Genomic DNA, 26,221 nt, shown 5'->3' with positions numbered 1-26,221 from the left:
TGCATGTGCAGTTTGGTGCCCTCTGCCCTAGACCAAAATGAACAATTAACCCTTGCGGTGCAAGCACAGCCCCACTACAATTTTTTTTTTTTTTTTTTTAGCTTATTTATTCCATGTATTTATATAGTGCCAACAGTTTACATCTATATTGTAACATTCACATCAGTCTCTGTTACAATCTAAAGTCCCTAACTCACATTCATACATATACTAGAGCCAACTAGTATATCTTTGGGGTGTAAGAGAAAACCTATACAGGCACAAGGAGAACATCCAAACTCCAAGGAGATATTGCAGTTTTTGGGATTTGAACAGATGATACTAGCGCTGCCAGGTGGAAGTGATAATCACTTAGCCACTAAATTGCTTGACTAGATCTGGGCTTTATATGCTCATTTAGTCTAGAGCAGTGGTTCTCAACTCCTGTCCTCAGAACCCACTAACAGGCCAGGTTTTATGTATTACCTTGGGGAGATGCAGACTAGAATACTGCAATCACTGAGCAGCAAATGATATCACCTGTGATGTATTTCAGTTATCTTGCAAACCTGTCTGTTAGTGGGTCCTGAGGACAGGGGTTGAGAACCACTGGTCCAGAGGTACAGGGATAAGCTTCTCTTATTCCTCACTCCAGCAGACTTCCTTTATCCGGTCCAGCACTGCTGCCTCTCTAAAGTACTCTCATTTGCAGTCACATGCTTTCCCCTTGCATGTACAATATAGGGTTACTAGCCCTGCTCTCTATGCGATGTCATTGAGGGAAAGCCCAGAGCTTTGGGTAGTAGAAAACAGCACCAGTGACATTTGGAGTGATTGATAGGGTAAGTAATACAGCTTATCACTGCACTCCTGGGCTAAACTGGCATTTAGCTTAGCAGTGAATGGGAAGGGTCACCTAGTGCCTTACTACAAGATTTGATTTTGTCGAATTCCCAGAGTTCAGCTTTAAAACCATATTCAACCCAAAAGCAAACATTTATTATATTGCAGCTTACCAATTCTTAGATGTGATGGCTACATTAGTGTTCCTTTTTTTTTAGGCTTTCTTTCTTCTATTTTCATCTTGTGATCCAGCCATCAAGTCTGTTGTTTTTCACAGCACAAACTCTCCAGCAGAATGTTTCAATTTCCATGGAAGAGACAGGTGCATAAAATGATGAATATATTTAAATCTGCTAATATATTTAACACTCTTTCTTTTATTTTCCTTCTAGTGGTCACAATGACTATTGTACTTGGGTTTGAAGGCAGTGCCAACAAAATTGGTGTTGGGATTATTCAGGATGGAAGGGTTCTCAGCAACCCAAGAAGAACCTATATAACCCCTCCAGGACAAGGTAAGATTATGATAGTGTACTTGCTTTAGGTTAATAGTTGTCACGATTGGTGAAAAGTTAGCTGGTAGTGGTCACAATTTGAAAATCCTGGGATTTAAATGCAGCCATGAATGCAAGATATTTTGCTATACAGTTTCACAGTTTCAGCTGCTTATTTTACATTTACAGAGGAAAACTCCAGAAGTGACCAAAGTGCTTCCTAAGCTTTATGTTTGTGGATGCCCTCTCAGCTACAACCCTCACTTTTTAAATTAGTAGTGACCCAGTGGGCTTTTAGCTTTGCAATAATGGGCATCATTACAGGCTGATACATGTATTTAGGAAAATATTTCTATATGTTCTTTTGATCTGTGTTATTTTTTTTTTTTTTTTTTTGGATAGAAGATTGAAACCTCTATTCATTCTCTTTTATTTTAAAATCCTGTGCTAGCCAGCGAAGAGGTATGCTATATATCAGTGTATTAGTTCTAACTGGTGGAAAGGAATATAATGCTAGATACTTCTACCACACTGCAGGTTTCCTTCCTAGTGACACGGCTCGTCATCACCGCTCCTGTATACTAGAAGTACTACATGAGGCTCTAGAGGAAGCACAGATACAACCAAAGGATATAGACTGTGTGGCTTACACAAAAGGTAAGACTGAGTAGAAAAATATGGGTATTTTTAACCCAATGAAAGCCTCCAATGCAGTGAAGATGGCCATAGATGATTGTTTTCCTGTTTCAAGGACTTTCAGCCCAACTTTACAAAAATATCCCAAGAGAGTGTAAGTAAATCTGTTAGAAGTTCACAGCAGACGATCACTGACTTATGGCTTTGGCACATTGGAAAAGCTTGTTCAGTTTTATAAAGTGTTGCTGATTGAAAGGGGGGAAAAAAAAAAGCAGAGGTGACTGTAGATTTCCCATTACTCCACTTTACTGAATCACAGGCAGAGTATAGATCCTTCTATTATGGCACAAGCTGATCATTTTTATCTACAGATTTATCTTTTTATATTCATAATAAACTGTCACTGCCCATGTAGAAAGTGCAGTAACAATCGGCAAATGAATGGTTCTGTTTATTTTTCCTTTTAGCCAATAAAAGTAGAAACCTGATCACCATGGGTTACTGTTCATCATCTTCCAATGGGGGTCAGCAACCAGTAAATTGTGGGCAGGTGACTAGTAGATTGCAGTCTGGGCTTGCTGATCCTCCATCCCAGAGCATTAAACGGAGTGCAATGCAGAGGGACTACTTGTAAGGTTGAATCTGTAGTAGGGAGCAAGAGCCGCATAAGCAGCATGAAAAAATGTTCTGTTTTCATGTTGTCACTGATCCCCTCTTTTTAGGACCTGGAATGGGAGCACCTTTGGTTTCGGTAGCCATAGTGGCGCGCACAGTAGCACAGCTCTGGAATAAACCTCTGTTGGGAGTAAATCATTGCATTGGTCATATTGAAATGGGGCGACTGATTACAGGTGCTGAAAACCCCACTGTTTTGTATGTGAGTGGAGGCAACACACAGGTAAAGTATTGCAAAAATGATCAGTATTTGAATTTTATATACCATTGGTGGCAAAATGTTATGTACTCGAGTCACAAGTGAGCAGTGAAAGCTGATGGAGTTGAGACCGTGGATAGCCACGCTAATCATGTGTTATTGGGTATAACAAGTTGACCAAAAGGTGTATTGAACAAGCAGATTTGAATAGATGGGTTACAGTTAACTCAACAGCAACAGGTTAACTTTAATGTTGACAACCACAGCTTACCTTCATTCTGCCATTCCATTCAACTGCTGGGATTGAAAGTGGTTGTAAACCCTTTACAACTACTTTAACCTACAGGTAAGCCTAGATTAAGGATTACCTGTAGGCGCTTGAAATACCTCCCAGACCTGCACGGTCTAGGAGATATTTGAAAATCACCATAGGGCGATTTCTTCTGCTCATGCGCCGGAGTTAGAAAGGGCGCGCAGCTCGTGTCATGCCGTGAGGTCACACAACTCCGGCCAGTCACAGAGCCGGAGTTCACGGCCCTGGAAGGAAGAGGGGTGAAGAATGGATGCTCGCTACTAGCGAGGAGGGATGGGGACATTGCGTGCTTCTCCTGCAGGTAAGTGTCACACAATGGGCTACTGTGCAATGCATAGTAGCCCATTATGCTTTACCTTTGCAGGGAAACAAAGAGGAAGTAACATCCATCAGGGTTTACTTCCTCTTGAAGAGAGAAAAAGCCCTGTGTAATACATTACTTGGAGGGTACACAAGCTGAGTGCCCAGTCAACAAGCACCAGCACTGTCCCATGAAAAGAAGTGACATATGCCCTAAACTTACAAGTACTGAGGAGAAGTAAAAGAAAACTATGTAAAATAGCTGAGTGCCATCCTTAAAGGCTGCTGATCCATGATTACCGTGGTCCGCTTACTTGCCTCCATCAGCCTGCTGCTCTCCTCTCTCCTCTTCCCTCCCTACCTGTCCACTGGAGAGTCTGTAACATTACTACTGACAAATCTTGTAATCCCCTCTTACAGGATGATATAATATGCAGTAACTATGTGTGGTGGTTGTGTTTTTTTTTTTTTTTTTTTTATTATTGCGCAAAATACCTTATTTTTGGCATGGCCTGGTCCTCACCTGACCTCCCGCCGCTCTCCTCTTCCTTTTGGCTGTCGTCAGCAGGGAATCTTAGGCCCTCCCCCTATAGTGCTCAGAGCAGGAAAGGAGAGAGCCGGCGGGTCACGTGAGCACCCAGTGGCACTGTAAATAAGGTATTTTGCGCAATAGTAAAAAAAAGATACTGCACATTATAGCATCTTGCACAGGATTTAACATCATCCTGGCTTGGCCAGTCAAGATGGCTGAAGACCAAGAAGCGAGTGGGAAGATGCTGATCAGGGCTGTCTTTTTAAGGCAGGGCAAAGGGGGCAGCTGCCCTGGGCCCTGTCATTATTGGGCCCAAAGCAGCTGCCTCTTACTTGCCAACTATCCCAGTTGAAATTCCCTTGTCCCTTGAAGTTTTAGTCATGTGCTGTGTCCCGATATCTCAGTGTGAAGTGCTGGTACTACTGCTGCCCAGCTCTGCCCTATTGTTGTGTACAGATGACTCACCTGCAGACCCTGTGTTTACATGTAAATAACCAGCATTCATATGGTAATATCTGCAGCCGGTGGCATTGATATGTAAAAAAAAAAGGCAGCATTCTCATATATATGTAATAGCTGTAACCTCTAGCAACCAATCAGTGAGCAGTATTACTGTACAGTAATCTCTAGCAACCAACTGACAAGCAGAAATCATTTGCTGTAAGCTCTAGCAACTAATCAGTGAGCCGTAATGTGTGCTGTAACCTCTAGCAACCAATCAGTAAGCAGTAATGATATGCTGTAACCGCTGGCAACCAATCGCAATTGCTGCCTGATCTGACACAGTAAACTGATTCAGGTGCCATTTATTGTATGACTCAGAGCAGGTGGAGAGTGAAATTACATTGGGGGGGGGGGGGGGCAAGAAAATTTTTGCCCAGGGTCCAATCCGTATAAGGCTGGGTTCACATTGCAGCGATGCGGGAACGCCGCGAATCCACGGCGGGTTCCCGCATCGCATGCCTCCCGGCGGCAGTTCACACTGCCCTATGCAAACTGCTGGGAGTGTCAGTGAAATGTTATTGACACCCCCAGATCAGTTCGCATATCGCAGTGCGATCTGCAAACTCGAACAGGAATCGGATCGCATGGTGTGAACACCCATGCGATCCGATTCTGCTGCGGACCAAAAAAAGGGTCCTGTGCGAGTTTGGGGCGGGTGCAATGCGAATTTAGCCATACTATCTGTATGGCTGAACTCGCATCGCACAGAGATTGGATGTGGTTTGCACTGCAGTGCGGTGCGAATCACATCCGGTTCTCGTAGCCGCAGCAGTGTGAACCCAGCCTTAAAGACGGCCCGGATGCTGATGATTGAGTTCATGGATTCTGTTCTAACTTTTTTAAATTGATTGTATTACTGCTTTGACATTGCAGGCATTTGGTTTACTTCATGCCCGGGTTACCACACAGCAACAGAGACACAGGGTGTAACCTTTCCTCACTCTGTTGTAAGCTAAAGGAAAACAGTTTTGGCAGCAGTTCCCTTTTTATTGAAACAATATTATCATTGCATATTAATGTTGTAAATCTATACAGTATGTACATTGGGCTGTCATATTTCCCCTAATTGTCTTTCAGGACAGTCACCTGAGAGACTTTGGCTCCTCCCCTCTGTAGGAAACACCTGTGCCAGCCTTCTACAGTGCCTTGCGAAAGTATTCGGCCCCCTTGAACTTTTCAACCTTTTGCCACATTTCAGGCTTCAAACATAAAGATATAAAATTTTAATTTTTTGTGAAGAATCACCAACAAGTGGGACACAATTGTGAAGTGGAACGAAATCTATTGGATATTTTAAACTTTTTTAGCAAATAAAAAACTGAAAAGTGGTGCGTGCAAAATTATTCGGCCCCTTTACTTTCAGTGCAGCAAACTCACTCCAGAAGTTCAGCGAGGATCTCTGAATGATCCAATGTTGTCCTAAATGACTGATGGTGATAAATAGAATCCACCTGTGTGTAATCAAGTCTCTGTATAAATGCACCTGCTCTGTGATAGTCTAAGGGTTCTGTTGAAAGCGCAAAGAGCATCATGAAGACCAAGGAACACACCAGGCAGGTCCGTAATACTGTTGTGGAGAAGTTTAAAGCCGGATATGGATACAAAAAGATTTCCCAAGCTTTAAACATCCCAAGGAGCACTGTGCAAGCGATCATTTTGAAATGGAAGGAGTATCAGACCACTACAAATCTACCAGGACCTGGCCGTCCCTCTAAACTTTCAGCTCAGACAAGGAGAAGACTAATCAGAGATGCAGCCAAGAGGCCCATGATCACTCTGGATGAACTGCAGAGAACTACATCTGAGGTGGGAGAGTCTGTCCATAGGACAACAATCAGTCGTACACTGCACAAATCTGGCCTTTATGGAAGAGTGGTAAGAAAAAAGCCATTTCTCAAAGATATCCATAAAAAGTCTCGTCTAAAGTTTGCCACAAGCCACCTGGGAGACACACCAAACATGTGGAAGAAGGTGCTCTGGTCAGATGAAACCAAAATCGAACTTTTTGCCCACAAGGCAAAACAATATGTTTGGCATAAAAGCAACACAGCTCATCACCCTCAACACACCATCCCCTCTGTCAAACATGGTGGTGGCAGCATCATGGTTTGGGCCTGCTTTTCATCAGCAGGGACAGGGAAGATGGTTAAAATTGAGGGGAAGATGGATGCAGCCAAATACAGGACCATTCTGGATGAAAACCTGTTGGAGTCTGCAAAAGACCTGAAACTGGGATGAACAAGACAATGATCCCAAACATACAGCAAAATCTACAAAGGAATGGTTCACAAATAAACGTATCCAGGTGTTAGAATGGCCAAGTCAAAGTCCAGACCTGAATCCAATCGAGAATCTGTGGAAAGAGCTGAAAACTGCTGTTCACAAACGCTCTCCATCCAACCTCACTGAGCTCGAGCTGTTTTGCAAGGAAGAATGGGCAAGAATTTCAGTCTCTCGATGTGCAAAACTGATAGAGACATACCCCAAGCGACTTGCAGCTGTAATCGCAGCAAAAGGTGGCTCTACAAAGTATTAACGCAAGGGGGCTGAATAATTTTGCACGCCCCACTTTTCATTTTTTTTATTAGTTAAAAAAGTTTCAAAAATCTAATAGATTTCGTTCCACTTCACAATTGTGTCCCACTTGTTGGTGATTCTTCACAAAAAATAAAATTTTTATATCTTTATGTTTGAAGCCTGAAATGTGGCAAAAGGTTGAAAAGTTCAAGGGGGCCCAATACTTTTGCAAGGCACTGTATATATTTCCTCATCCTCTGCTGGACCCTCAGTTATTTGTGTTTCCTCCAGGAGGGGAGACACCAGTGGAACCAAGCAAAAAGTCCTAAAAAGAAGCAGAGGCTCCTTGGACACACCAGAAGAACTAACCTGGAAAAGAGATCTGTCACCCCCGCATCCCTGAGTGCAAGTGGAGGTTGGGGGGGTTCCTTTTCATCTCCGAGCGCGGAGCAAGAAGTGCATGTCCTGCCGTCCCATACCCCCAGTAGCGTTCACAGTGCAGACCACGCTGGTTATGGGAACGAGCCGGTGGCGGGTGACGTCACATCCGGCAAAAGGGGCATGTACTCCCGGGTTTGCGGCTTCCGGTTCAGGCCTCGAATCATGAAAAGGAACCAGGCATAGGCTGGAGAGGGACCGTTCATGCTGTAGAGATAGCGGAGGCTCCAGTGATGACACCAGTATGTCGGACGCAGAAGGAAGGGACCAGACTGCTCCAGCAGAGACCAGCTCCAGCCATATTAAGCTAAAGGGAACCTAGGGTGGAGCTCCCCTCGCCTAACGCCCCACCACCATCCCCCCCTCCCACTCAAGGGTACATGAAAAAGGGGGCGAGGGTAGGCAGGGTCCCCTCTGGTGTCAGAGGGTGGTTCATGGGGCCCCTGGTGAGGTAAGCCCACATGAAAGGCGCTGTGCACCTTCAATTTTGCAGGGAAGGTTATTGTAATGTTAATGTTGTGGGGTTTTCTTTATGTCTTTTCGGAAAACAGACAAAACCAGGCCCTCTCACAACTCAAAAAGGAGGTGCCCTTCTTGTAAAAATACACTTAAGGATTCCTGGGGGAAAGCATTGTGTAAGGAATGTATTAACAAACTAGTGCAAGAACATTCCACTGAGCAGGGCAGTGATTTAGCGACATCTGTCAAGGAACTATCTCGTACCTTTGAATCATTCAAAACCTTCTTTTGTAGGGTTTCAGATCCCACAGCTGCAGACTACTCCTTCAGTACAACTGGCACTACCAAAGATACAAGCACTACCCTTCACTAGTGCAGGTCCTTCAGTAGCCCCTAGGGTGGAGGCAGAAGACGAGCCTGACAGTGCAGCGTCTGGCTCCCAAAAATCAGAGGATGAGGCACTGGAAGGGGATTCCAGAAAACCCTCCCGATACAAGCTCTCCTTAGAAGAGGTAGACCAGCTTTTGGGGGCCATTCATACCACGTTAGGTGTACAAACTGAAAAGAAACCCTTATCCCTACATGATCAAATGTATTAGGGTTTAGGGGAACAGGAAAATAAGAATTTTCCTGTTTGTGAGGTCCTAATAGAGGCAATTAAAAAAGAATGGCAAGAACCAGAAAGAAAACCATTCTTTTCTAAAGCCTTAAAGAGACAGTTTCCATTTTCAGATGATGAATCATCAGTATGGAACAAAACCCAAAAAACTAGATGCTGCCTTCTCACAAGTTTCTAGGCACACGGATCTAGCTTTTGAGGCTATGGGGGTCTTATCTGAAGCTATGGATAAGAGGATGGATTCTCTATTTAAAAAGTCATGGGACTCCACAGTGGGAAGCCTGACGCCAGCAATGGTAGTCATGGTGGTGGCCAGAAATGTAGACTTTTGGTTGAATCGGATTCAAGCACATATCGAGGAAGGAACTGCAAAGGAGCAGATTTTATCCTCCTTTTTTTTTTTCCCACTCTTCTACGACGCATTGCGTACATGGCAGAGCTGGTACGCATGACAGCCAGATCCTCTGCACTAGCCAACTCTACTAGATGGGGCCCTATGGCACATGGCAGGGGGACTGTGCATCAAAAGCCAAAGTTTGCGGGATCCTGTTTACGTACAGCGGACAAAAAGGAGTTTCTGCTAAAACGCAAAACAGCCTGGAGTCAGCCTCAGTAAAATGAAGAGGCAAAGAGGGGACACAAAATCACGTTTTTCAACCCCCAAGGCAGATAACCAGAGCAAACCTTGGGTCTAGAGGGGGAAAAACAAGGGAGGAGCGATTGTATTTTTTTTTTTTTTTTTTTTTTCCGCCCTCCTGAGCAAACCTGCAATAAACAATGAGGTAATCTCAGTGGGAGGAAGACTGGGGGCCTTCATCTCACAATGGGAAAAAATATACTCCAATACGTTTATTTTGAGGACAATAAGAGAAGGGTATTTTCTAGAGTTGTCAAAATCACCACCAAACTTCCAAAGAACAGAGAAAAGGCCAGAGGGTTGATGAGATCCATAAAGGATCTCGGAAAACAAGGTGTAATCAGCAGGGTACCGAAAGAGGAAAGAGGGCAGGGATTCTACTCCCACATATTCGGAGTACAAAAACCCTCAGGAAAGGTCAGACCAATCCTCAACCTCAAACCCTTAAATTTATCCATAATTTACAAAAGATTCAGAATGGATTCCATATATTCAGTGAAGGCTTTGTTACCCCCAAACAGTTTTATGGTTTCCCTAGGTTTAAAGGACGCGTACCTACACATACCGATACACCAAAGTTGTCAGAAGTTTCCAAGGCTAGCAATAGAAACAGGAAAGGAAACCATACACCTTCAGTACCAAGCGCTACCCTTCGGCCTATCATCTTCACCCAGAATTTTTACAAAGATCCTAGCGGAAGCTCTGGCACCATTGCAAGTTGCAACTAAAGGGCATATCCATCATTGCCTATTTAGATGACCTCCTTTTTGCAAAAACTCCCAGGAGATTATTGGAAAACCTCAAATACACACGGACATTCTTAAAAAGTCTAGGTTGGTTGGTAAATGTAAAAAAATCAAACCTACAACCCACACAACAAATAAAATATTTTGGGATATTTAATAGACTCGGTCCAACAAAGAGTTTTTCTACCCAAGGAGAAAATAAGGAAATTCTAAATGAAATGGGAACAATACAGACCAATCTACCATGTTCAATAAGAAAAATGTCAACACTGGGATTGCTAATGTCTGCAATCCCAGTGGTAAAATGGGCAAGTTTTAAATTTTTGGCCACTGCAGATGTTCCTATTAAAAATATGGGATCACAGGCAGGAGTCGCTGGATATGCAGATCCCTTTGAACCATTAAATGATTGCAGCCTGAAGATGCTGATGCTTAAAGCAATCTTCTTGGTAGCAATTACTACAGCCAAGAGGGTCTGCGAGATAGAAGCACTACCAGACCCCCCTTTTGCCAGATTTTGCCAGACCGCATAGTCTTTAAAATGGACCCAGGATTTCTGCCTAAAGTAGCCTCGAAATTTCACAGAGGGCAAGAAATCCATCATTTTGTCCAAATCCTTCTCAGGAACAGGAAGTAAAATTCCATCATTTAGATGACAGGAGATGCATCTTACATTATTTAGAAGCAACAAAAACAATTAGAAAGACGGTGTCTTTATTTTATTTTCTGGAGCTAGGCAAGGGCACAAGGCTTCTAGAAGCACAATAGCCAGATGGCTAAGAGAAGCCATAGAGCAGGCTTACAAGTTAGAAGGTATGCAGATCCCAGAGGGAATCTGGGCACACTCCACAAGAGCAATGGCAGCATCACAGGTGGAGAGAGCTGGAGCAACGCCAGAACAAATTTGTAAAGCGGCAACATGGTCCAGCTTTACCACTTTTGTAAGGCTCTATAGAGTGGACCTATGGTCAGCTAAAGATCAGAGCTTTGGACGCAAGGTCTTGCAAGCTGTGGTCCCGCCCTAAGGGTAAGTGCTCGGTTATCCTCTCAGGTGGCTGTCCTAAAAGACGATTAGGGGAAAAATGAAGTTACTTACTGGTAACGTTCTTTCCCGGAGTGTTTCAGGACAGCTGGGTACCCACCCAAATGTATATTAAGACATAAAGATTTCCTTACAGGAAATGTGCTATAATTATGTGTATCGTATGTTCTTGTGTCTCCCCCCGGCCGACTGGAGATGCTCTTTAAAGAACTGAGGAGCCAGCAGGGGAGGGGGAAATTTATAGAAGGCTGGCACAGGTGTTTCCTACAGAGGGGAGGAGCCAAGGTCTTGCAGGTGGCTGTCCTGAAAGGCTCCGGGAAATAACGTTTTTTTTAACTTTTTGTTTTTTCACATTACATAATTCAAAAGAATTAAGGCAGTCACCACATTTAAGGACTGGTAAGCTACAGTATATCATGTTTTTGGGAGGTTAGATTTGCTTTGTTTGAGCTCATCTTAACATTAGTCATTAGGTCAGGGCTCGACAAACCCCAGGCGCCAGGTCGCCAATGCGACCAGAAATCGCGACCTGGCGCCTAAGCTGCCACCAGCCCACTCACTATCGATGCCCCAGACATGCAGCAGCATTAACACTGACTGCCGTCCTCCTCCCTCCTCCACACTGCTAAGTGTGTGAAACTGACAAGCAATGGAGAGAGGAGGATCTGTCAGCCTGATGCCGGGGTGGGCGGGACCCGGCCGGGGTGGGGGCGGGACACAGCAGCTATCAAACACCAGCCAATGGGATCTGGGCGGGCCGCTACGTGTATGTGGCCCGCCCCTTTTCTTAAGCAGCCCAATCGTTGGCTGGTGTTTGATAGCTGCCGAGTCCCGCCCACCCCGACATCAGGCTGAAATCTGACATATTCGCCTCTCTGTTACTTGTCAGTTTCACACCCCGGCTGGGTCCCGCCCATTCCCACATTAAGCTCAATTCTGACAGCTCCTCTGTTACATTTCAGTAACAGTGCTCCGTGTGAAACCTGCCAGTGCCAATCAGTGCCACCTGCCAGTGTCAGTGCCACCTGCCACCGCCAATCTGTGCCACCTGCCAGCAATCAGTGCCACCTGCTAGCGCCAACCAGTGCCACCTCCAATCAATACCACCTCCAACCAGTGCCAGCGCCAACCAGTGCCACCTGCCAGCACCAACCAGTGCCACCGCCAATCAATACCACCTGCCACCACCAACCAGTGCCACCTGCCACCAACCAGTGCCACCTGCCACCTCCAATCAATGCCACCGCCAATCAGTGCCACCGCCAATCAGTGCCACCTGCCAGCGGCAACCAGTGCCATCTGCCACCGCCAATCAGTGCCACCACAAATCAGTGCCAACCAGTGCCACCACCAATCAATACCACCTGCAACCACCACCCACTGCCACCTGCCACCACCCAGTGCCAATCAGTGCCACCTGCCAGTGCCACCATCAGTCAGTGCCACCTGCCAGTCCTGAATGTCACCGTCAATCAGTGCCATCTGCCACCGCCAACCAGTGCCACCTGCCACCAACCAGTGCCACCGCCAATCAGTGCCACCTGCCAGTGCCAATCAGTGCCACCTCCAATTAATGCCACCGCCAATCAGTGCCACCTGCCAGTGCCAACCAGTGCCACCTGCCAGCGGCAACCAGTGCCCTCTGCCACCGCCAATCAGTGCCAACCAGTGCCACCGCCAATCAATACCACCTGCAACCACCACCCACTGCCACCATCAGTCAGTGCCACCATCAGTCAGTGCCACCTGCCAGTGCCGAGTGTCACCGTCAATCAGTGCCATCTGCCACCGCCAATCAGTGCCACCTGCCAGTGCCATCTGCCACTGCCAATCAGTGCCACCTGCCACCACCTACCAGTGCCACCACCAACCAGTGCCACCTGCCAATGCCAACCAGTGCCACTACCAATCAGTGCCACCTGCCAGTGTCACCTGCCAGTGCCAACTAGTGCCACCGCCAACCAGTGCCACCTGCCAACACCAACTAGTGCCACCGCCAATCAGTGCCATCTGCCAGTGACAACTAGTGCCATCGCCAACCAGGGCCACCTGCCATCGCCAACCAGGGCCACCTGCCATCGCCAACCAGGGCCACCTGCCACTTCCAAACCAGTGCCACCTGCCAGTTCCAACTAGTGTCACCTTCCAATGCCAACCAGTGTCGCCTGCCGGTGCCATCTGGCAGTTCCACGTGCCTTCCAGTGCCACCTGCCAGTGCCAGCCAGTTCCATCTGTTGCCAGCCTTACTCTTTCTGGTCAGCCCATAACCCTGATGTAACAGCGTTTCAATGGAGTTATTGACTGGGTGCTCCATTGTGAGTTAGGGATAGGGGGTGAAAATGAGTGGCCTTACCCCGGGAGCTGAAAAAAACAAACTGGCTCCTAACTTTTTTAACTGGCTCCTAAATTCAAAGCAAATTTGTCAACTCCTGCATTAGGTGATTAAACAGCTTGATAAAAGCAAGCAATGTAAATGACAACCTGCCCGCAAGCAGATGTGACATTTATCTGTGATTCCTCTCCATATAGGTCATTGCATACTCTGAACGCCGGTATCGGATATTTGGTGAGACAATAGATATAGCTGTTGGAAACTGTTTGGACCGCTTTGCTAGAGTCCTAAAGGTAAGACATTTTACTTATCCAACATCACACAGGATGAGACAGTACCGTTTAACAGATACTGATTAACAGTACTTTTAATGGCCCCAGATTGTGTTGTAGAGATGTGTAATTAAGGGGCATAAAACCTGCTAGACTCAACCATTTCCTGGTGCACTGAACGTATACTCTGAATAACTTCCTGAAACAAATAGAAACACTTGCGCTAAGGAATGACTGCTTTAATCTAAGCCTGATTACCTGGGTGTATTCCTCTTCTTGACAGTGTCGCTCCACGTGTGCAAAAGAGATTAGATATTGTCAGTTTATAGCTTATACATCCAGATTTCTTGTTTGTACTCCTAGTCCTTGACATTTGTAAGTACTGTAACACTTTAAATTGTTTTCTCAGCAAGTCAGGGACAGGTTAACTGTGTGTGTTTCTTCAGTTTGTCCAAGAAGCAGTAATTATGCTCAGGTTGTGCAGGTGCAACTATAATTGCATAGTGTTATCTTTACTTGTCTGGCTATGTCTGCGCATCAATTTGGTGATGTCATTAAAAAGAATGTACATATAAAAGAAGTGGTAAAATGGAGAACCAGGAAAAATAGCATGTTATGTAGAGATTAGAAAATTGCCATCTTGCATCGGAGGGTTTTTTTTTTATTTATTTTTTGTCAGGAATGAAAAACTTTTAAACCTATTTTCTGTTCCGTTATGATCATTAAGACGCTGTATATCAGAGCGCAAGAGACTTGCTTTCCTCAGATTTGTATAGGTAGACGGCACTGTAGGAATGTCTCACAAGGTAGTATGTGATTCAAATTCTCCCAGTATACAACACAATAGTCCTGACTATAAATGATTTTGTAGAGTACATTTTTTTTCCACTACCAGTAATTGAAATTGTTCCTAATAAATATAGCTTGGTTTTTCTGCAAAAATACATTTTATATATGCACACATTTTGTATTAGTGTCCTAACTTTCATTTAGGATGAATTGTAGATGTAATGTTTACACACAGTACTTACAGATGACTGTTTTGCCGTGTTAGAACATGTATGACACTGCATTTTAAAGGAAACTTGCACTGAGAGAATGTGGAGGCAGCCATTTTTGACTTCTCTTGAAATGCTAGTTGTTTGGCTGTCATGGATCCATTGTGGATTTATTTTTTTTATTTTTTTCCCAAGATCCCAAATGATCCCAGTCCTGGATATAATATTGAGCAAATGGCCAAGAAGTAAGTACTTCCTCTAAATGTATTGTATGTTTTTTTCCAAAGCATTATTTTCTATCTTTCCCTATTTGTTTTTTGTTGCAGAATTTTATTACCTGAAATTGTGTCTGTCCTCAACCTTAAGGCTACATGCACACAGACATTTGCAAGCATTAAATATGCCTAGCGTAAAATTCTCTGATTTTCCCCATCCCTGGGGAGCTGCAGGTGGGGTATACAGTGGGCCATGGAGGTGAATGGCTGTACTCCTCTGTAATCATGTAAATACTGTTGCTTCTGTGAATCAGAAATAAAATCCTGTCGTCAACTTTTCAGGGCAGACAAGGCATTTGGCTATGAGATTATCTAATTTAAAGGGTAACTTTGAATATAGCAAAGAAAGTTCTAATTCATTGTTACTTAAGAATTACCATTCCCTTTTCAGTCTGCATTTGGTGCAATTTTCTAGAAATTCAGTGCAATATGGCAACATAGAGGTGTGCTGTACACTGTTGATACACAGAACCAAGCCCCGCGCCCCCCCAATTATTGTTTTAGAGTGTATCGGTCTGCAAAAGACAGTCTCTTCAGAGCACCAAAAGGTAGAAATCTGCTACAAAGTTTATTAAAATCCCTGCAATGTACATTGATCTCCCAGAGGAGATTGTTTGTAGTTTTTTAAAAAAAATTCTTAACAAAATTGGAGTTTCTCATTAAATTCAGTGCTTCTAGTATATTAAAGGAGCAGTCCAGCCTTAGCTCGTTTGGCTGGACTTCTCCTATGGGTCACAGGAGTGCAATTTATTTTGCACTCCTGTGACCCGTTTTCAGCGGAGAGCGGTTTGAAGTCTCTCTGCTGATGTCACTGGAATTAGTCCAGGCAGCGCGTCATCCCAACTTAGGAAGTCTGGATCCGCCATCGGTCCAATGCTGCATCCACCTAGGTAAGTATGAATATAAAAAAAAAAAAAACTCATATTGCTCTTTTTAAATGTAAAAGTAAGTTTGTAGAAACCCTAGTGCTGACAGCAGGGTAGCAAGTTTCTAAATAGTACATATAATGTTGAAGTAAATCACAATTGCCTACATGGTTTCAAAAATGAGCACTGTTGGGTTGATTGTAGGTATACTTTATTTACTTTAAGCCCACTAGCAACTGTTACTGCTGGCACTCCTAAATTAGAGATGAGCTTGGACACCTACCAAACTCTTCTCTTTTCAAACATAGAAATAAGTAAATAAATAATAGAAAATGCTGGTGACATCAGTGCCCTTACATGGACATATGACAAGATTTAGTCAATGTCATTGGCAAAATAGTTATTGTGAATGGGGATTTTTCAGAAGCAGACTGGTTTTTAGAGACTTTGTTCCCAAACAACCAGCATAGATCAGTTCTCAGCATCACAAGCAGATGGGAAAACAAGCCGATTGCCATTTATGCCTTAATCTTTACCTACTTTAGTTGAAAAGTTTAACGGTTTTGAATTTTAGGGGCAAAAAATTTGTGGAGTTGCCATACACAGTGAAAGGAATGGATGTGTCCTTCTCTGGCATTCTTTCTTACATTGAGGTAAGGACATTTGGGTTAACAAAATATGTCATGGATAGGATAGAATTCCAACTTAACATTTTCTTGATTTATTGAGGTCTATTTAATCTCTTCTCGGTGTGTGATTTATTCATAGAATAAAAATGGTATATTTTTAACTTAAAATAGTATGAGTGATCTTTTTGAAATGTGCCTTACGAATTTACTGTACTTGAAGAGTACACACATTACCAAATTTTCTTGCATGGTTATATATAACATATTTTTGTATTTAATAAGATTAATAAAGTACCGTGTATACAGTTGTGTAGCCTATAAAAAAAATTGCTAATATCCGATAAATAGGTGGTGTAGAGGTGGCCTGTATTTTGCATAATATAATTAAAGCACAGTTCAAGACAGTCAGATATCTGTGTACATAAATAGGAACATTTATGTTTATTGTAGAGAAGCTCACGTTGTCTTTTACCAGACTGAGTAGAATGTTGTCTGATGTCATATCTGTGATGAGGTGACTTGAGATGCCTTACCTACAAATTGTTACCATTACTAACATCGTGTTCATTGTTCAGGCATCCCTAGCAGCTAAAGTGGTCCTTCTTGGCAGAGATGTTTAGCATAAAGTAGCATGCAGTCTCTCTCTACATGTTGTAACAAGGGTGAAATGCCGCAAAGCATAAAAGCCAGACGCCCAATCACTAACTTGCATGTGTTAATTTTTTCCCACTGATAGGTTCACTTAGAAAATGGTGGCTGCAGAGCTAAGAAACCCTATAGTGACTTTACTAGACTTCCATCATCTCTTGTAACACCCCTAGCTTTATTTATACTGCTACCATTATTTGAGCTTGTTTTTCCATTTCCTTTATAGGACATGGCTCACAAAATGTTGTCTTCAGGAGAATCTACACCAGAGGACCTCTGTTTTTCTTTGCAGGTTTGTAAGATACACATGAAAATCATACCAGTTATTTCATTACATGTGAAAAATGAATGTGTGTCTCCAGATTACTATTTCCCAACATCATAGGGATATAATATCTCTGTAGTTTAAGCAGATAAAATTGCTGAGATGTTTACGTTTTTCACTGTGGTTTATACCATATCTTGTATGCAGTGAGATTGCATACATGTGTTTTCAACACCTTTCCCATACTTAACTGTAAGCAACTCTTCCCATTCTTAACATCTGTGCTGCTAAGATTTAATTTACTAAGCTTTTCCATTCTGACAGGAGACTTTGTTTGCCATGCTTGTAGAGATCACAGAACGGGCTATGGCTCATTGCGGCTCACAAGAAGTACTAATAGTTGGTGGAGTTGGATGTAAGTTGCATACTGACTTGTATATTTTTGAACACTTGCTTAAGAAAACTATGCTCTACATTCCAGCTGTTGAGTAACTGGTCCAGAATCAGTGGTGTAAAAATGTTGGTTATTTTTCTCGACATAGTAGAAAATAATAGTACTCCATTTGAAATGTATACAGAAAGAAAGTATGCTTACTTCTAGATATGCACAATGAAAATTTAGCAGGGTAATTGGGGTAAAATAAAAAGAAAACTATGACATGGGGTCCATTTAGGGTAATTCCTGGAGGTGGGCTTTAAAGTATTCCAAATTTTACATTTTGAGAATGGCTCCACAGTTTTTTGCAATTAAAGAGGTCAACGGGGGCCCATTTTAAATCCCATTGACTGTTTGTTAGGAATATGAAAATGTTTAAATGTCCATAGCTAATAAGTTATACTTTTAAGGTATTTTCCAAATTCACTAAAAGTTGAAAACGCCTAAAGCACATTCGCTTTTCAGTGGTGTTTGTCCTTGTAGAATAATAACTTTCTCCTCAGTAGGAGGTGGAGCAAGAGCCAAGTGGTTTAACTAGCTGCATAGAGAAGGCCCAGTAGTAGAATCCCTGCTGGGGGAGTTTCAGTTTAGTTGTACTGTTTCGATACACCGCTATTTATTTTAATTTAGTTCCTCTCGTTAAAAGAGAAGTTTGGGGTTTACAAAAAAGTATACTTGCCTAGGTGGATGCTGCATCTGTCCCCCGCCGCCTCTGCACTGAGAACTGAACGATCAAGCACCACTGATCCCTCAGTTCTCCCCTCTGCTCTAAGAAGAGAGCCGGGACTATCAGTCACTGGCTCCTTGCTCTGACCCTCCAACGCTCACTGGAGCAACTGACTCAGTCTCCCAGTGGCACAGCTGAGAGGCCAAGCTAGCTGCCAGTCCAGGCATCTGGGTGGATCCCAACTGTAAAGTCTGAATCTACACCCAGCCTGGACCAGCTAAGCGATGTCCGCTGACAATGGGCTTTAGCCTGCTGACTACTGAAAACGAGTCACAGGACAGAACGAACTGCAGTCCTGTGATCCATAGGAGAAAACCAAAAAAGCTTTGGCTATGCTTCTCCTTTTACCATTACCTACTCTCTGCTAGGGATTTTATGTGTGTGATATACAGTTGTGCTCATAAGTTTACATACCCTGACAGGATATGAATGATAACACACAAACATTTATTTCACTCATGGTTAGTGGTTGGCTGAAGCCATTTATTATCAATCAACTGTGTTTTACTTTTATTTTTTTATTTTTATTTTTTTTAATCATGACAACAGAAACTACCCAAATGACCCTGATCAAAAGTTTACATGCAAGGGTGATTTTGTCCTGATAACATGCACACAAGTTGACACAAAGGGGTTTGAATGGCTAATAAAGGTAACCATCCTCACCTGTGATCTGTTTGCTTGTAATTAGTGTGTGTGTGTATAAAAGGTCAATGAGTTTCTGGACTCCTGACAGACCCTTGTATCTTTCATCCAGTGCTGCACTGACGTTTCTGGATTCTGAGTCATGGGGAAAGCAAAAGAATTGTCAAAGGGTCTGCGGGAAAAGGTAGTTGAACTGTATAAAACAAAAAAGGGATACAAGAAGATATCCAAGGAATTGGGAATGCCAATCAGCAGTGTTAAAACTTTAATCAAGAAGTGGAAAATGAGGGGTTCTGTTGAAACCAAACCACGGTCAGGTAGACCAACTAAAATTTCAGCCACAACTGCCAGGAAAATTGTTCAGGATGCAAAGAAAAACCCACAAATAACTTCAGATGAAAACATGTGGTGTGGCTGTTTCAAGATGCAGAATAAGTAGGCACTTGAAGAAAGATGGGCTGAATAGTCGAGTCGCCATAAGAAAGCCATTACTACACAAATGCCACAAAGTATCCCGCTTACAATACAACCAACAGCACAGAGACAAGCCTCAAACCTTCTGGCACAAAGTAATTTGGAGTGATGAGACCAAAATTTAGCTTTTCTCACCTCACCTTCCAGGATGGCAACACATGAGAGATGAGAGGCTCCTCCCTACAGGAAACACAATCAGTTCACAGCCATTTAACTGCTTCAGCCCCAGACCATTTGGCTGGCCAAAGAACAGAGCACTTTTTGCGATTTGGCACTGCGTCGCTTTAACTGACAATTGTGCGGTCTTGCGATGTGACTCCCAAACAAAATCGCCAACCTTTTTCCCCCACAAATTGAGCTTTCTTTTGGTGGTATTTGATCACCTCTGGTTTTTATTTTTTGCGATATAAACAAAAAAATAGTATCAATTTAGAAAAAAAAATGTTCTAACTGAAGGGGGGATGTGGACTGTGCAGGGAAACTAACAGATCGCTGGTTCATACTCTGTATGAACAGAGGATCTGTCAGTTCTCCCCTCTGAGAACCGGAAACTGTGTGTTTACACACACAGCTCCTGGTTCTCTGTGTGCCTCGAGTGATCGCAGGAGCCCAGCGGTTATCGAGACCGCCAGGCACTTGCATCAGCTCCGTGGGCGAGCAGGGGGCCATCTATGGTACCGACGTACCATGATAGCTGTTTACCTGCCTCTGCCATTCTGCCGCAGTATAACTGCGGCGGATGGTCGGCAAGCAGTTAAAAGGCCTCACCTTTACCCCTTTGTCCCCCAGTATTGATTGTGTTTCTCCCACAGCAAAAATGTTTTTTTTTCTCTGACCAGAAGACTATATCGAGTTGTATGGTACCCCGTGAGCCATGTTTAGGAATGCCAATGAGGGCTGCACTAACCCTACCACCTCAGAGCTTCTCACAGGTTGCCTCCAACAGCATTTGTGCAGGCAGTCCAGGCATAGTCAAACCCCTGCTGTTGCATGTCGCTCAGCAGCTCAGATCTCCTCCTGCCTTTCCCTGTTGCAGCAGGCACCATTTTGATGAAAATCCAAACAATGTAAGACACCAAGAGGAAGACTTGGTGCACTCCAAACCTCATTCTGTCAGCAGAAAACGTGTGGAGCGTGCCAGTGTGACCCAGCAGTGGTCTTAAAGCATGGAGGAGACTCCGGACCTGCGTGGCTGCGGAGGCTGAAGCATTCCTGCCCCACCAGGGCTAAGCTAGCTGCAAGGAGCTAAAACTGTCTGAGCCCACCTCATGGAGAAGGAGGTTGGAAAGACAGCACAGGTGGCTGCAGGCAAGTGCAATTCGGGGCTGGGTAAGTGTTGATTACCTACTATGGGAGGGTGACACCAAAATAAGAAGTATGTAGTCCCTGGTAAACCCCCATGCTCTCACCCCTGGGGATGGGGGCTGCAACCATGATACAGTGGGCAGGAAGAATGACTGTTGGTTGTTCCCTCTTCTCTTGCAGATTCCCCAAGCCGAGCACAGGAAGTGTTTAACCAACCTCTTTCTACATCCGCTAGCACTAGTGCCAGTAAAAAGTGCGTTAACTGCAGGGAAAGATTGTCTAAACCAAGCCATTTTGTTATAAGTGTATTAACAAACTGGCTAGAAAAGGGGCTTCAGGATTAATGTTGGCCACTATTCAATCTTTCCGCACCTCTGTATCCACACCGTAGGTGGTAGACTCAGAGCAGCTCATCCCTAAAGTGGGTAATGGCCCTGGCCTGTGTGTGTGTCTAACTACACCTACTTTGAAAGTGGTAGGGCAACAGCGATTATTACCGTGGGGTACTCGCCCACCTTTAGACTCCCATTATTTGGAACTATCCTGGTTTTCCTCTGGTAGATGAAGGTTTAGTATATTAAGTCCAGGCCATGCCTTGTTAGATTTTGCCCTTTGTTGGGCAGTTGAATATACCATGACTCTGACTTTATGCTTTGCTTGGTTGTACATCGGAAACGCACAATGTGGAAGTTATTTGTGCCTTTTCTGGTTGTCCTGCTGCTCATCAGAAATACACAACAGTAAATAATACTGTACCTTGTTGCTAATCAGAAATGCATAGTATTAAGGTTGTTAGCGACTTTTCTGTTGGTCATAAGACTGTACCCAGTTACTAATTAGATCTGCACAGCATTTAGGTAGCAAGTTGGTTTTATGACTGCACACTGTTGCTATTCAAAATGCACAGCATTTAAAGTTTGCCGATCATAAGACGGTACCCTGCTGCTAATCAGACATTTCTGCTATATGACTTATTAATCAGAAAGGTACAGCCAGGGCTGTCTTTAAGGCAGGGCAAAAGGGGCAGCTGCCCTGGGCCCTGTCATTGTTGTGGGGCCCAAAACAGCTGCCTCATACTTGCCAACTATCCCAGTGTAAATTTCCTTGAAGTTTTAGTCCTGTACTGTGTCCTGATATCTCAGTGTGAATTAATGGTACTAATGCTGCCCAGTTCTGCCTTATTGTTGTGTACAGACGACTCACCTGCAGACCCTGTGTTTACAGCATTGATATGTAAATAAAGGTGTCATTCATATGTGTATCATGCTCCCCTGCAGTGAGGAGATGATGTACTGTAACCTCTAGAACCGAATCAATGAGCAGTATTACTTAACAGTAATCTCTAGCAACCAATTAACAAGCAGAAATCATTTTCTGTAACCTCTAGCAACTAATCAGTGAGCTGTAATGTGTGCTGTAACCTCTAGCAACCAGTCATTAAGCAGTAATGATATGCTGTAACCTCTGGCAACCAATCGCAATTGCTGCCTGATTTGGTACAGTATACTGATTTTAAGTCTAACTGCTATTTATTGTATGTCTCAGAGCAGGTGGAGAGCAAAATTGCATGGGGGGGGGGGGGGGGCAAGAAAATTTTTGCCCGGTGTCCAATCTATATTAAAGACGGCCCTGGGTACAGCATTGGAAACTGCTAGCGACAATTCTGTTGGTTATATGACTATACGCTGTTGCTAATCAGAAACACACACAGCATTAAAATGTCAGTGTCTTTCTGTTATTACTGATGTCATTGTTTCTACAAAACCTTCCAGGACAGCAGGCCTACTTCCTGCCCTGTTAAGGGTGGAGGAAAATGTATACAATAGGTGGTAAGTGCCGAAGTGTCTAAAGACCCCTTATGTATTGGTTGGGAGAATTACTTTACAGCATCTGAGGGTCAAGAGGTAAGCTTGGTCATTTTAAACAGCTGTGAACTGATTGTGCTTCCTGTAGTGAGGAACATCTCATTTCTCATGTGTTGCCGTCCTGGAAGGTTTTGTAGAAACACCATTATCGGTAATTGTCTGTTTTTGGCCACAGCCATAAACGCTACATTTGGAGAGGAGTTAATGAGGCCTATGATGAAAGGTACACCATTACTACTGTGAAAAACGGAGGTGGATTGCTGATGATTTTGGGGGGGGGGGGGGGGGGGTGAGCTACAAAGGCACAGGAAATTTGGTCAAAATTGATGGAAAGATGAATGCAGTATGTTATCAAAAAATACTGGAGGAACATTTGTATTTATTGGCCAGGAAGGTACACATGGGACGTACTTGTACATTCCAACATGACAATGATCCAAAACACAAGGCCAAGTCGATCTCAGTCTCCTGACCATCTGAGAAAATAAAGAGCCTCATCCACAAATACCACAAGAGACTTGAAGCTGTCATTGATGTTAAAGGGGGTAATACACCTTATTAAGAACTGGGATATGTAAACTTTTGATCACGGTAATTTGGGTAGTTTCTGTTGTGATTATGATTTAAAGAGTAAACACAGTTGATTGATAATAAATGGCTTCAGACAAACACTAACCACGAGTGAAAGACATTTTTTTGTGTTATCCATATTCTCTGAAAAATGGCCCAGAAATCATAAATTCTGTCAGGGTATGTAAACTTTTGAGCACAACTGTATACTTGAATATGGTTTAATTTAACTTGTTTTATTTGGTAAGGCATTATCTTAGATTGAATTATAACATTAAAGGAGTTGTAAAGGCAGAAGGTTTTTCATCTTAATGCATTCTATGCATTAAGATAAAAAAAACCTTCTGTGTGTAGCAGCTTACCCAGCACCCCCCCAATTACCTGCCTGACCTCCTCTCTCCAGCAATGTCCACAATCCCCTCAGCCACCCAGTACACTCCTCCTTATTAACTGAGACAGAGCAGCAGCGCTATTGTCTCCCGCGGCTTTCAATAAGTCAGTCAGCCAATCAGGGGGGAGGGGGCAGGCTCTGTGTCTGAATGGATACATAGAGTTCTTACTCGGCTTGGGTGACAACCTGTAACAAGCTGCTGGCTGAGGGGCACTCAAAGGAGGGAGAGACTAGGAGCAGCAAAGACGGACCTGAGAAGAAGAGGTTCTGGGCTGCTCTGTGCAAAACCAACTGCACAGTGGAGGTAAGTATAACATGTTTTTTTATTTATTTTTTAATAACAAAGGCAAGCCTTTACAATGACTTTATATTGCACATTTAGATGATAATTGTCAAACAGCATTTCTACCATGTTAGAGCGCTTCCTTCATTCAACACCGTTTACAGCAATTGGTAAAGCAGCAAACTCCATAACTGCTTCTGTTTACTTGAAAGTTTTTAACTTCTGGAGTCAGACTCTAAATCTAACTTTCTAAATGTTATGTTTCTACACTTAGGTAATATTCGTTTACAAGAGATGATGGGGATTATGTGCAAGGAACGAGGTGCCAAATTGTTTGCGACAGACGAAAGGTAAGTATTGGCCACTATCCTGATTTTATTATGCCTCATTCGTGCAGATGCATGGACCCGAAGATCCATACACCCATGCAGAGAGCTATGTTCCCACGGAAAGCAAAAATGGTCTGTTAAAGTTAATAACAGGTGTACAATAAAGGTGTAAGGATCTTCATGTGTATATGTGCTTAGAACGTGGTCTGTCTATGCTGTGCTTTGCAGGTGGATAAACATGGTTCACTGCATGGGTGTATGGGTTTGTGTGCCCCATGTGAATGGGTTTGATTCTCATTTTACTTCTCTATTCATGCATTAACTTGAAAGTAAATCATGGTTCTTTTGTGTCTCTGTACTTCTAAGCTTTTGCATAGATAATGGTGCTATGATTGCTCAAGCTGGATGGGAAATGTTTCGCTCTGGTCACACCACACCGCTGCAAGACTCCTGGATAACTCAGAGGTTAGTTTCTGCTGTCAATAATATGTTATGCTCTCATTAGATTGGTTTATTTTGTCACCTATCTAGAATGTAAGACTGGTGATTTGTGGTTTTGGTTTAATTTGTTTTTTATTTGCTATCCTCCACAGGTACAGGACAGATGAGGTGAAGGTTACATGGAGAGACTGAAACCTGGAGGGCTTCTAAAAAGATATTAGAATAGTGTATTTAATGTTTCAAACTTGTTTTATTGACCTGTCAAACCCTGAAGAGTCAGAGGGCAGATCTGTAAATGTGATCTGCTGCCTTAAAGTGCCTGTTACAGTGAACCCCTTAGATGCTATAGGTTCTGCCTTTTGCCTGTGTATCAGGTTTATAGAGGTATATAAGGAACTCGCAACAGGTGGAAGTGCCCAGAATTTTTAACTTGTGGATTAAAGCTTCAGGACACAAAGAAAACTACAGTTAAAGGAAATATGCTGGCTACCATTGCTGACTTTCTGCAAACGCTGTCCTGTTGGCAGACTAAATTAAGTACTTTGGGTCACCAACGTACAAGAGTGCAGATCAAGACTTCACTCAATACTCCTTTTGTCAAGGTTAATGACTCAAATGGTGAAATTAAAGGATCACAACGACACACTACACTCCTGTTGGCAGCTTTTTGAGTTCTGTTGAATGTTCTCAGCTTATGTAGCAAGACAGTCCACAGCAGTGGTGGTACAGTATGCGATGTACAGGAACCCTTAGTAACCAGTTTGAAATATTCTCCTAATGCAGATTGGATTTTGTTACTGCCTTAAAGAGAAGTGCAGGAAACCAAGAAAAAACAAATGTTTATACTTGCCTGGAAGGCTGCTGCATTGATCCAGAACTAAGTGAACAAAGACAGCTACACAGTTCTGGGGTCTTCTCTGAGCAGAGAGTGGTGAATGTCAGTCACTGCTCTGTGCCTCCAGTGCTCACTAGAGCACCCACTGTAGAGGGGGGTAGGACTGGGTGGCTGTCTCAGGCTCTCAGTGGTGCGCTGGGCCAGTTGCCAGTCGGGCATCTGGGCAGATCCTGACATTATTGTTGAGACCCCTGCAGAGCCTGAACTGTCTCTGTGATGTCAGCCGACGGGGCTTTAGCCCCCTGTTGGCTGAATTTGTGTCACAGGAGTGCAGAACTCTTTCATTGCTCTGTAGCTAGTTAATCCAGTGTTTTGGCTAGAGAGGAAACCCCACTTCAGAAATAGTTCTTCCTTGAATAGGCCCTGTCACAAGATTGCTCATTTCAACAACTGTCTTCCATAAGATGTGCACTTAATATATTTAAGCATATTTTTTACCTGTAAGAGCCTCTCTTCTGTAGCCCTTCAAAAGCCCTTATACTGCTACAGGGAGCTGCCATCTTAGATGTGATTTCAGAAGCCCAGCAAACTCACTCAGACACTCGAGTATTCTTCTTTGCCCCCCCTTCCCCTCCTTAGTGCTGGCTATATAAGTTATGTAGGGAGGTGTTAATACCCACTAAATGTGAACAAAGTATACAA

The 26,221-nt window shown here is 43.5% G+C and overlaps 1 protein-coding gene across 1 annotated transcript in view; it reads left to right on the top strand.

Moving 5' to 3' along the window:
• Positions 1–25,332, top strand: part of OSGEP (O-sialoglycoprotein endopeptidase) — a 29,259-nt gene extending 3,927 nt beyond the window's left edge. The window contains exons 2-12 of the mRNA XM_077461121.1: positions 1,215–1,337; positions 1,854–1,973; positions 2,675–2,850; positions 13,463–13,558; positions 14,731–14,780; positions 16,251–16,329; positions 17,180–17,245; positions 17,543–17,633; positions 24,189–24,264; positions 24,610–24,708; positions 24,837–25,332. Of these exons, the coding sequence (XP_077317247.1) occupies positions 1,223–1,337; positions 1,854–1,973; positions 2,675–2,850; positions 13,463–13,558; positions 14,731–14,780; positions 16,251–16,329; positions 17,180–17,245; positions 17,543–17,633; positions 24,189–24,264; positions 24,610–24,708; positions 24,837–24,876 (1,008 nt within the window). The 5' untranslated portion in view covers positions 1,215–1,222 and the 3' untranslated portion in view covers positions 24,877–25,332. The remainder of the gene's footprint in view (positions 1–1,214; positions 1,338–1,853; positions 1,974–2,674; positions 2,851–13,462; positions 13,559–14,730; positions 14,781–16,250; positions 16,330–17,179; positions 17,246–17,542; positions 17,634–24,188; positions 24,265–24,609; positions 24,709–24,836) is intronic.
• Positions 25,333–26,221: the final 889 nt, after the last annotated feature.

Source organism: Lithobates pipiens, unplaced genomic scaffold (genome assembly GCF_037356315.1).
Source record: "Lithobates pipiens isolate NorthernLeopardFrog02 unplaced genomic scaffold, aLitPip1_a1.2 Scaffold_3, whole genome shotgun sequence".
Classification (NCBI taxonomy): domain Eukaryota; kingdom Metazoa; phylum Chordata; class Amphibia; order Anura; family Ranidae; genus Lithobates; species Lithobates pipiens.
This window is presented reverse-complemented; position numbering and strand designations above follow the sequence as displayed.